The sequence below is a fragment of the Oncorhynchus clarkii genome, chromosome 29 (assembly GCF_045791955.1).
Source record: "Oncorhynchus clarkii lewisi isolate Uvic-CL-2024 chromosome 29, UVic_Ocla_1.0, whole genome shotgun sequence".
In the NCBI taxonomy this organism is placed as follows: domain Eukaryota; kingdom Metazoa; phylum Chordata; class Actinopteri; order Salmoniformes; family Salmonidae; genus Oncorhynchus; species Oncorhynchus clarkii.
The window spans coordinates 41,779,960-41,793,245 of NC_092175.1; the positions used below are offsets into that span (position 1 = coordinate 41,779,960).

General features: G+C 43.9%; 1 protein-coding gene across 1 annotated transcript in view; it reads left to right on the forward strand.

Moving 5' to 3' along the window:
- The window catches only part of LOC139388240 (FRAS1 related extracellular matrix 2a), a 243,105-nt gene extending 239,902 nt beyond the window's left edge, over positions 1-3,203 (forward strand). Inside the window, exon 28 of the mRNA XM_071134789.1 lies at positions 2,590-3,203. Coding sequence (XP_070990890.1) covers positions 2,590-3,135 — 546 coding nt within the window. The 3' untranslated portion in view covers positions 3,136-3,203. The remainder of the gene's footprint in view (positions 1-2,589) is intronic.
- Positions 3,204-13,286: the final 10,083 nt, after the last annotated feature.

The following is a 13,286-nucleotide window of genomic DNA, read 5'->3' on the forward strand; positions in this document are numbered from 1 at the left end:
TAGAGATGAACGCACTTTGGTGTGAAAAGTGCAAATCAATCCCAGAACAACAGCAAAGGACCTTGTGAAGATGCTGGAGGAAACAGGTACAAAAGTATCTATATCCACAGTAAAACGAGTCCTATATCGACATAGCCTGAATTACCGCTCAGCAAGGAAGAAGCCACTGCTCCAACACTGCCAGTAAAAAGCCAGACTACGGTTTGCAACTTCACATGGGATTAAAGATCGTACTTTTTAGAGAAATGTCCTCTGGTCTGGTGAAACAAAAATAGAACTGTTTGGCCATAATGACCATCATTATGTATTGAGGAAAAACGGGGGACGCTTGCAAGCCAAAGAACACCATCCCAACCGTGAAGCACGGGGGTGGCAGAATCATGTTGTGGGGGTGCTTTGCTGCAGGAGGGACTGGTGCACTTCACAAAATAGATGGAATCATGAGGATGGAAAATTGTGGATATATTGAAGCAACATCTCAAGACATCAGGCAGGAAGTTAAAGCTTGGTTGCATATGGGTCTTCCAAATGGACAATGACCCCAAGCATACTTCCAAATTTGTGGCAAAATGGCTTAAAACAAGGTCAAGGTACTATGGCCATCACAAAGCCCTGACCAATCCCATAGAAAATGTGTGGGCAGAACTGAAAAAGCATGTGCGAGCAAGGAGGCCTACAAACCTGACTCAGTTACACCAGCTCTGTCAGGAGGAATGGAAGGAAATGCTACCAAATACCATTGAGTGTATGTAAACTTTTGACCTACTGGGAATGTGATGAAAGAACTGAACTGAAGCTCTTCACTTATTCTGTGTACCAGACAGCTAGATATGTACAGTGGAGCAAAAAAGTATTTAGTCAGCCACCAATTGTGAAGTTCTCCCACTTAATAAGATGAGAGAGGCCTGTAAATTTCATCATAGGTACACTTCAACTATGACAGACAAAATGAGGGAAAAAAAGTAGGATTGTTTATGAATTTATTTGCAAATTATGGTGGAAAATAAGTATTTGGTCAATAACAAAAGTTTATCTAAATACTTTGATATATACCCTTTGTTGGCAATGACAGAGGTCAAATGTTTTCTGTAAGTCTTCACAAGGTTTTCACACACTGTTGCTGGTATTTTGGCCCATTCCTCCATGCAGATCTCCTCTAGAGCAGTGATGTTTTGCGGCTGTTGCTGGGCAACACGGACTTTCAACTCCCTCCAAAGATTTTCTATGGGGTTGAGATCTGGAGACTGACTAGGACACTCCAGGACTTGAAATGCTTCTTACGAAGCCACTCCTTCGTTGCCCGGGCGGTATGTTTGGGATCATTGTCATGCTGAAAGACCCAGCCATGTTTCGTCTTCAATGCCCTTGCTGATGGAAGGAGGTTTTCACTCAAAATCTCACGATACATGGCCCCATTCATTCTTTCCTTTACACGGATCACTCGTCCTGGTCCCTTTGCAGAAAAACAGCCCCAAAGCATGATGTTTCCACCCCCATGCTTCACAGTAGGTATGGTGTTCTTTGGATGCAACTCCAAACCTCCAAACACGACGAGTTGAGTTTTTACCAAAAAGTTATATTTTGGTTTCATCTGACCATATGACATTCTCCCAATCTTCTTCTGGATCATTCAAATGCTCTCAAGCAAACTTCAGACGGGCCTGGACATGTACTGGCTTAAGCAGGGGGACACTGGCACTGCAGGATTTGAGTCCCTGGCGGCGTAGTGTGTTACTGATGGTAGGCTTTGTTACTTTGGTCCCAGCTCTCTGCAGGTCTTTCACTAGGGCCCCCTGTGTGGTTCTGGGATTTTTGCTCACCGTTCTTGTGATCATTTTGAACCCACGGGGTGAGATCTTGCGTGGAGCCCCAGATCGAGGGAGATTATCAGTGGTCTTGTATGTCTTCCATTTCATAATAATTGCTCCCACAGTTGATTTCTTCAAACCAAGCTGCTTACCTATTGCAGATTCAGTCTTCCCAGCATGGTGCAGGTCTACAATTTTGTTTCTGGTGTCCTTTGATAGCTCTTTGGTCTTGGCCATAGTGGAGTTTGGAGTGTTACTGTTTGAGGTTGTGGACAGGTGTCTTTTATACTGATAACAAGTTCAAACAGGTGCCATTAAAACAGGTAATGAGTGGAGGACAGAGGAGCCTCTTAAAGAAGAAGTTACAGGTCTATGAGAGCCAGAAATCTTGCTTGTTTGTAGGTGACCAAATACTTATTTTCCACCATAATTTACAAATAAATTCATTAAAAATCCTACAATGTGATTTTCTGGATTTTTTTTTTTCATTTTGTCTGTCATAGTTGAAGTGTACCTAAAATGAAAATTACAGGCCTCTCTCATCTTTTTAAGTGGGAGAACTTGCACAATTGGTGGCTGACTAAATACTTTTTTGCCCCTCTGTATGTTGTAGACCAGATAGTTACAGTATGTTGTGTACCAGAGAGCAAGATAGATTTCTTCAAATACACAGAAAATTATTAATTATATAACAAATAATCAAAAACACATTAATTTGAACCCAGGTGTGCAGACAACACACTCTAATCTCTAACCTCTAACCTCTAACCTCCTGTCCCAGGTGGCTGCGGGTCGTGAGTGGTTCATCCACACCATCTACACCATCCGCCCCAAAGACAACGACAACCATGGCATCGGCAAGAGGAGCCTCGAGTACCACCACTCCCTGGTCGCCACGGGCAACGACCTCTCCATTACCCCCGGGGTCAAAGGTCAAGGTCACCGTGTGAGGAGGTCAGCCAGTGGATTGGTCGGAGCGGCGGTCCCCGACGTGGCCGATGACATTGGAGCAGACAACAACCGCGGCACCAACATCATGCACATCGCCCTGGACCGTACCAAGAGGAGGGCAGCGGGGGGGGTGGAGCTGTACGCCGACCGTCTGGAACCAAGGGAGCTGAGCAGGGGGGAGGGGGACGAGGGGTTGCCGACGGTGGTGGGGGGGTTGGTGGTAATGCTGCTTACCTTCCTCCTCATCATCATCCTCGTCCTGGTGGTCCGGTACAGACAGAAGGAGGAGAGGAAAGAGAGGGTGTGGGGGTCGGCGAGCACGGAAGGGATGATGGTGGCGAGGATGGACGACTGCAGCAACAGCTCAGAGGTCTAAGAGAGATGGACGGATTGAAAAAAAAAATGGACAGAGTATTGAGGAGTATTTGGGCTTTTGTAATGTGTCTTTTCCCCCCCCCATGATTTTTCTACACTGTTACTGGAGTATTTTTTTAAAGCTCCATCTCGTGGATGTAAGTCAAGTGATTGAAAAGCTTCATCCTTGTATATTTAAACTCTCCCATTTAAAACACCTAGCTATAAAAGAAAAGCTGTGCTGCGATCAGTTTTGTGGTTCTAAAGACAGCTCCTCCTTTTGATAAATGTCATGGTTTTCCTGTTCCTTAGCTGTTGTGTTGCAAGTGCCTCAAGCAGCTAAACACAGACCAATGGGGGTTCTCCTTAAAACAGCTATCTAGTGTCTTGACCAATGGCGGCTCTCCTTAAACAGCTATCTAGTGTCTTGACCAATTGGGGCGCTCCTTAAACAGCTATCTAGTGTCTTGACCAATGGGAGAGCTCCTTCAACAGCGACCTTGTGTCTTGACCAATGGGAGCCCTCATTCAACAGCTATCTAGTGTCTTGACCAATGGGAGCTCACCACCAACATATAGCTAGAGTCTTGGCCAATGGGAGCTATCCTTCAACAGATATCTAGTGTCTTGACCAATGGGGGCTTTCCTTCAACAGCTATCTAGTGTCTTGACCAATGGGGGCTCTCCTTCAACAGATGTCTAGTGTCTTAGCCAATGGGGGCTCTCTATCAAAAGCTATCTAGTGTCTTGACCAATGGGAGCTCTCCTTCAACAGCTATCTAGTGTCTTGACCAATGGGAGCTCACCACCAACATATAGCTAGAGTCTTGACCAATGGGGGCTCTCCTTCAACAGATATCTAGTGTCTTGACCAATGGGGGCTCTCTATCAAAAGCTATCTAGTGTCTTGACCAATGGGAGCTCACCACCAACATATAGCTAGAGTCTTGACCAATGGGGGCTTTCCTTCAACAGCTATCTAGTGTCTTGACCAATGGGGGCTCTCCTTCAAAGATATCTAGTGTCTTGGCCAATGGGGGCTCTCTATCAAAAGCTATCTAGAGTCTTGACCAATGGGAGCTATCCTTCAGCAGCTATTTAGTGTCTTGACCAATGGGAGCTCTCCTTCAACATATAGCTGGAGTATTGAACAATGGGGGCTCTCCTTAAACAGCTATCTAGTGTATTGACCAATGGGAGCTCTCTTTCAACAGATATTTAGTGTCTTGACCAATGGGAGCTCTCCTTCAACAGATAGCTAGAGTATTGACCAGTTGGAGCTCTCCTTCAACATATAGCTAGAGTGTTGACCAATGGGAGCTATCCTTCAACAACTATATAGTGTCTTGACCAATGGGGGAGCTCCTTCAACAGCTATCTAGTGTCTTGGCCAATGGGAGCCCTCCTTCAACAGATATCTAGTGTCTTGACCAATGGAAGCTCTCCTTCAACAGATATCTAGTGTATTGACCAATGGGATCTCTCCATCAACAGATATTTAGTGTCTTGACCAATGGGAGCTGTCCTTCAACAGATATTTAGTGTCTTGACCAATGGGAGCTGTCCTTCAACATATAGATAGTGTCTCCACCAATGGGGAGTTCTCATACAATAAATAGCTAGTGTCTTGACTCATGGCTGGGGAACTCTCATTCAACAGATAACTATTGTCTCAACCAATGGGGAGCCTTGTTCAATAGAGCACACATTTCATAGAAGGGCAACAATACATATAGATGGCATGTTGCTGCTGGGTTGTTTATAATAGCAATAAGGCACAAGGGAGGGTGGTATGTGGCCAATATACCACGGTTAACGGCTGTTCTTTAAGAACGACACAACCCTTAGCTGTGGTATATTGGGCATATATCACAAGCCCCCCCCCCCCCCCCCCCCCCCCCCCCCGAAAGGTTTTGTCATACCTGTGGCAATAGCACGGCTGTCAGCCAATCAGCATTCATTCAGGGTTAGAACCACCCAGTTTCTAATTTGTAGTAGAGATGTATCTGTAGAATATTTACTGTATATTGGAAGAGTTTACGTCCTCGCTTCATTTACTACTGTGGGAGTCATGTTCAGGGCTTTGCATTTTATTTCACTGCCTGTGTCCGTTTTCATTTTCATATTGTTCAAAATACACTGATGGATGTTCAGAAAAAGTCATGCTGTGAAGTGAACACTGGATAAGTCAAGAGAGACACATTTCTTAAAGCCACAAATGTGGAATTTGTACTTGTTTTGATATTCAGCTGAGGGATGTGACATGCAGGCGACATGTGAGATTTTCTCAAGACTGACTTGGTGAACAGCTGGCTGGAACACAGGAGTATTGTCCTTATACACAAAAATAGAATTTCATCACTTTCTACATACATCTGTACCTGAAGAGATTCACCACTTGTCTTTACCATGTCTGCATTACATAGGGAATAGGTTACCACTGGAGACACTAGGGAATAGGTTACCATTAGAGACACTAGGGAATAGGTTACCATTGGAGACACTAGGGAATAGGTTACCATTAGAGACACTAGGGAATAGGTTTCCATTAGAGACACTAGGGAATAGGTTACCACTGGAGACACTAGGGAATAGGTTACCATTGGAGACACTAGGGAATAGGTTACCATTAGAGACACTAGGGAATAGGTTTCCATTAGAGACACTAGGGAATAGGTTACCATTAGAGACACTAGGGAATAGGTTTCCATTAGAGACACTAGGGAATAGGTTACAACTGGAGACACTAGGGAATAGGTTACCATTGGAGACACTAGGGAATAGGTTACCATTAGAGACACTAGGGAATAGGTTACCATTAGAGACACTAGGGAATAGGTTTCCATTAGAGACACTAGGGAATAGGTTACCATTAGAGACACTAGGGAATAGGTTTCCATTAGAGACACTAGGGAATAGGTTACCATTAGAGACACTAGGGAATAGGTTACAACTGGAGACACTAGGGAATAGGTCACCACTGGAGACACTAGGGAATAGGTTACCATTAGAGACACTAGGGAATAGGTTACCACTGGAGACACTAGGGAATAGGTTACCACTGGAGACACTAGGGAATAGGTTACCACTGGAGACACTAGGGAATAGGTTACCATTAGAGACACTAGGGAATAGGTTACCACTGGAGACACTAGGGAATAGGTTACCATTGGAGACACTAGGGAATGAGTTACCATTAGAGACACTAGGGAATAGGTTACCATTAGAGACACTAGGGAATAGGTTTCCACTGGAGACACTAGGGAATAGGTTACCATTAGAGACACTAGGGAATAGGTTACCACTGGAGACACTAGGGAATAGGTTACCATTAGAGACACTAGGGAATAGGTTACCATTAGAGACACTAGGGAATAGGTTACCATTAGAGACACTAGGGAATAGGTTACCACTGGAGACACTAGGGAATAGGTTACCATTGGAGACACTAGGGAATAGGTTACCATTAGAGATACTAGGGAATAGGTTACCATTAGAGACACTAGGGAATAGGTTACCATTAGGACACTAGGGAATAGATTTCCATTAGGACACTAGGGAATAGGTTACCATTAGAGATACTAGGGAATAGGTTACCATTAGAGACACTAGGGAATAGGTTACCATTAGGACACTAGGGAATAGGTTTCCATTAGGACACTAGGGAATAGGTTACCATTAGAGACTAGGGAATAGGTTTCCATTAGAGACACTAGGGAATAGGTTACCACTGGAGACACTAGGGAATAGGTTACCATTAGAGACACTAGGGAATAGGTTACCATTAGAGACTAGGGAATAGGTTACCATTAGGACACTAGGGAATAGGTTACCACTGGAGACACTAGGGAATAGGTTACCACTGGAGACACTAGGGAATAGGTTACCATTAGAGACTAGGAATAGGTTACCATTAGGACACTAGGGAATAGGTTACCACTGGAGACACTAGGGAATAGGTTACCATTAGGACACTAGGGAATAGGTTTCCATCAGGACACTAGGGAATAGGTTACCACTGGAGACACTAGGGAATAGGTTACAACTGGAGACACTAGGGAATAGGTTACCATTGGAGACACTAGGGAATAGGTTACCATTGGAGACACTAGGGAATAGGTTACCATTAGAGACTAGGGAATAGGTTTCCATTAGAGACACTAGGGAATAGGTTACCACTGGAGACACTAGGGAATAGGTTACCACTGGAGACACTAGGGAATAGGTTACCATTAGAGACACTAGGGAATAGGTTACCACTGGAGACACTAGGGAATAGGTTACCATTAGAGACACTAGGGAATAGGTTACCACTGGAGACACTAGGGAATAGGTTACCATTAGAGACACTAGGGAATAGGTTACCACTGGAGACACTAGGGAATAGGTTACCACTGGAGACACTAGGGAATAGGTTACCACTGGAGACACTAGGGAATAGGTTACCATTAGAGACACTAGGGAATAGGTTACCACTGGAGACACTAGGGAATAGGTTACCATTGGAGACACTAGGGAATGAGTTACCATTAGAGACACTAGGGAATAGGTTACCATTAGAGACACTAGGGAATAGGTTTCCACTGGAGACACTAGGGAATAGGTTACCATTAGAGACACTAGGGAATAGGTTACCACTGGAGACACTAGGGAATAGGTTACCATTAGAGACACTAGGGAATAGGTTACCATTAGAGACACTAGGGAATAGGTTACCATTAGAGACACTAGGGAATAGGTTACCACTGGAGACACTAGGGAATAGGTTACCATTGGAGACACTAGGGAATAGGTTACCATTAGAGATACTAGGGAATAGGTTACCATTAGAGACACTAGGGAATAGGTTACCATTAGGACACTAGGGAATAGATTTCCATTAGGACACTAGGGAATAGGTTACCATTAGAGATACTAGGGAATAGGTTACCATTAGAGACACTAGGGAATAGGTTACCATTAGGACACTAGGGAATAGGTTTCCATTAGGACACTAGGGAATAGGTTACCATTAGAGACTAGGGAATAGGTTTCCATTAGAGACACTAGGGAATAGGTTACCACTGGAGACACTAGGGAATAGGTTACCATTAGAGACACTAGGGAATAGGTTACCATTAGAGACTAGGGAATAGGTTACCATTAGGACACTAGGGAATAGGTTACCACTGGAGACACTAGGGAATAGGTTACCACTGGAGACACTAGGGAATAGGTTACCATTAGAGACTAGGAATAGGTTACCATTAGGACACTAGGGAATAGGTTACCACTGGAGACACTAGGGAATAGGTTACCATTAGGACACTAGGGAATAGGTTTCCATCAGGACACTAGGGAATAGGTTACCACTGGAGACACTAGGGAATAGGTTACAACTGGAGACACTAGGGAATAGGTTACCATTGGAGACACTAGGGAATAGGTTACCATTGGAGACACTAGGGAATAGGTTACCATTAGAGACTAGGGAATAGGTTTCCATTAGAGACACTAGGGAATAGGTTACCACTGGAGACACTAGGGAATAGGTTACCACTGGAGACACTAGGGAATAGGTTACCATTAGAGACACTAGGGAATAGGTTACCACTGGAGACACTAGGGAATAGGTTACCATTAGAGACACTAGGGAATAGGTTACCACTGGAGACACTAGGGAATAGGTTACCATTAGAGACACTAGGGAATAGGTTACCACTGGAGACACTAGGGAATAGGTTACCACTGGAGACACTAGGGAATAGGTTACCACTGGAGACACTAGGGAATAGGTTACCATTAGAGACACTAGGGAATAGGTTACCACTGGAGACACTAGGGAATAGGTTACCATTGGAGACACTAGGGAATGAGTTACCATTAGAGACACTAGGGAATAGGTTACCATTAGAGACACTAGGGAATAGGTTTCCACTGGAGACACTAGGGAATAGGTTACCATTAGAGACACTAGGGAATAGGTTACCACTGGAGACACTAGGGAATAGGTTACCATTAGAGACACTAGGGAATAGGTTACCATTAGAGACACTAGGGAATAGGTTACCATTAGAGACACTAGGGAATAGGTTACCACTGGAGACACTAGGGAATAGGTTACCATTGGAGACACTAGGGAATAGGTTACCATTAGAGATACTAGGGAATAGGTTACCATTAGAGACACTAGGGAATAGGTTACCATTAGGACACTAGGGAATAGATTTCCATTAGGACACTAGGGAATAGGTTACCATTAGAGATACTAGGGAATAGGTTACCATTAGAGACACTAGGGAATAGGTTACCATTAGGACACTAGGGAATAGGTTTCCATTAGGACACTAGGGAATAGGTTACCATTAGAGACTAGGGAATAGGTTTCCATTAGAGACACTAGGGAATAGGTTACCACTGGAGACACTAGGGAATAGGTTACCATTAGAGACACTAGGGAATAGGTTACCATTAGAGACTAGGGAATAGGTTACCATTAGGACACTAGGGAATAGGTTACCACTGGAGACACTAGGGAATAGGTTACCACTGGAGACACTAGGGAATAGGTTACCATTAGAGACTAGGAATAGGTTACCATTAGGACACTAGGGAATAGGTTACCACTGGAGACACTAGGGAATAGGTTACCATTAGGACACTAGGGAATAGGTTTCCATCAGGACACTAGGGAATAGGTTACCACTGGAGACACTAGGGAATAGGTTACAACTGGAGACACTAGGGAATAGGTTACCATTGGAGACACTAGGGAATAGGTTACCATTGGAGACACTAGGGAATAGGTTACCATTAGAGACTAGGGAATAGGTTTCCATTAGAGACACTAGGGAATAGGTTACCACTGGAGACACTAGGGAATAGGTTACCACTGGAGACACTAGGGAATAGGTTACCATTAGAGACACTAGGGAATAGGTTACCACTGGAGACACTAGGGAATAGGTTACCATTAGAGACACTAGGGAATAGGTTACCACTGGAGACACTAGGGAATAGGTTACCATTGGAGACACTAGGGAATAGGTTACCACTGGAGAAACTAGGGAATAGGTTACCATTAGAAACTAGGGAATAGGTTACCATTAGGACACTAGGGAATAGGTTACCACTGGATACACTAGGGAATAGGTTACCACTGGAGACACTAGGGAATAGGTTACCATTAGAGACTAGGGAATAGGTTACCATTAGGACACTAGGGAATAGGTTACCACTGGAGACACTAGGGAATAGGTTACCACTGGAGACACTAGGGAATAGGTTACCACTGGAGACACTAGGGAATAGGTTACCATTGGAGACACTAGGGAATAGGTTACCATTAGAGACACTGGGGAATAGGTTACCACTGGAGACACTAGGGAATAGGTTACCATTAGAGACACTAGGGAATAGGTTATCATTAGGACACTAGGGAATAGGTTACCGTTGGAGACACTAGGGAATAGGTTACCACTGGAGACACTAGGGAATAGGTTACCACTGGAGACACTAGGGAATAGGTTACCATTGGAGACACTAGGGAATAGGTTACCATTAGAGTCTAGGGAATAGGTTACCATTAGAGACACTAGGGAATAGGTTACCATTAGAGACTAGGGAATAGGTTACCATTAGAGACACTAGGGAATAGGTTACCATTAGAGACTAGGGAATAGGTTTCCATTAGGACACTAGGGAATAGGTTACCACTGGAGACACTAGGGAATAGGTTACCATTAGAGACTAGGGAATAGGTTACCATTAGAGACACTAGGGAATAGGTTACCACTGGAGACACTAGGGAATAGGTTACTACTGGAGACACTAGGGAATAGGTTACCATTAGAGACACTAGGGAATAGGTTACCACTGGAGACACTAGGGAATAGGTTACCATTAGAGACACTAGGGAATAGGTTACCACTGGAGACACTAGGGAATAGGTTTCCATTATAGACACTAGGGAATAGGTTACCATTGGAGACACTAGGGAATAGGTTACCACTGGAGACACTAGGGAATAGGTTACCATTAGAGACACTAGGGAATAGGTTTCCATTAGAGACACTAGGGAATAGGTTACCACTGGAGACACTAGGGAATAGGTTACAACTGGAGACACTAGGGAATAGGTTACCATTGGAGACACTAGGGAACAGGTTACCATTAGAGACACTAGGGAATAGGTTACCATTAGAGACACTAGGGAATAGGTTACAACTGGAGACACTAGGGAATAGGTTACCATTGGAGACACTAGGGAATAGGTTACCATTAGAGACACTAGGGAATAGGTTTCCATTAGAGACACTAGGGAATAGGTTACCATTAGAGACACTAGGGAATAGGTTTCCATTAGAGACACTAGGGAATAGGTTACCATTAGAGACACTAGGGAATAGGTTACCACTGGAGACACTAGGGAATAGGTTACCACTGGAGACACTAGGGAATAGGTTTCCATTAGAGACACTAGGGAATAGGTTACAACTGGAGACACTAGGGAATAGGTTACCATTAGAGACACTAGGGAATAGGTTACCATTAGAGACACTAGGGAATAGGTTACAACTGGAGACACTAGGGAATATGTTACCACTGGAGACACTAGGGAATAGGTTACAACTGGAGACACTAGGGAATAGGTTACCACTGGAGACACTAGGGAATAGGTTACCATTAGAGACACTAGGGAATAGGTTACCATTAGAGACACTAGGGAATAGGTTACCACTGGAGACACTAGGGAATAGGTTACCACTGGAGACACTAGGGAATAGGTTACCACTAGAGACACTAGGGAATAGGTTACCACTGGAGACACTAGGGAATAGGTTACCACTGGAGACACTAGGGAATAGGTTACCATTAGAGACACTAGGGAATAGGTTACCACTGGAGACACTAGGGAATAGGTTACCACTGGAGACACTAGGGAATAGGTTACCATTAGAGACACTAGGGAATAGGTTACCATTAGTGACGCACCACGTTACTTCTTTCCAGACATTTACACCGTACCGACTATAGAGCTGTGAACATGTACAATACTTTTTTCACACCCAGATTTTTCCTACGTACTGTTTGCTGTTCTCCAGTATTTATTTGTGTTGGCGGTGCGAGGGGGTCCATGTCCTTTGTCTTGTCAAGATAAAGCAAACAACGACTGAATCTTAGTAGTGTTGCACCATAACAACACGCTCTTTAATCTCAGACAACAACAACATTTACTTTGTCTGGACAGCTTCCCAAATGGCAGCCTATTCCCTATGGGCTCTGGTCTAAAGTAGTGCACTATAATAGGGAATAGGGTGCCATAGGGCTCTGGTATAAAGTAGAGCACTATATAGGGAATAGGGTGCCATTTGGGATGCATCCTGAACCTGAGAGTATTCTATGATATAACTCACTGTACCTGGGTCCTATAGCTAGTTATCAAGGATATCTGCCAATGGGATTTGTTCTGGTTGTGGTTATCAAGGATATCTGCCAATGGGATTTGTTCTGGTTGTGGTTATCAAGGATATCTGCCAATGGGATTTGTTCTGGTTGTGGTTATCAAGGTTATCTGCCAATGGGATTTGTTCTGTTCTGTATTTATCAGTCCTCATTATTGACCAATCACCAGTAGGCCTGGCAGTTAGTTATGAACCATTTTGACCCTATTGGATTAGGACATTCCTTTATCCACCAGACAGAGCTCTGATGAGGCGGCAGGTAGCCTACTGGTTAGAGTGCTGGGCAGGTAACCGAAAGGTTACTTGATCGACATCCCAGAGCTGACAAGGTTAAGAAATCTGTCGTTCTCCCCCTGAACAAGGCAGTTAACCCACTGTTCTCTGGTAGGCTTTCATTGTAAATAAGAATTTGACTTGCTTAGTTAAATATTGGTTAAAAAATAAATAAAAATCCCTATTATGCCCAAAGTCATAAAGCCTCAAAGTTGGGAGTGTTGATCTAGGATCAGTTTTGTATTTTAGATCATACTGAGTAAGACTACATGGACAGGTAAGACCTGATCCTAGATCAGAATGAATAAGATTACATGGACAGGGAAGACCTGATCCTAGATCAGAATGAATAAGATTACATGGACAGGGAAGACCTGATCCTAGATCAGAATGAATAAGATTACATGGACAGGGAAGACCTGATCCTAGATCAGAATGAATAAGACTACATGGACAG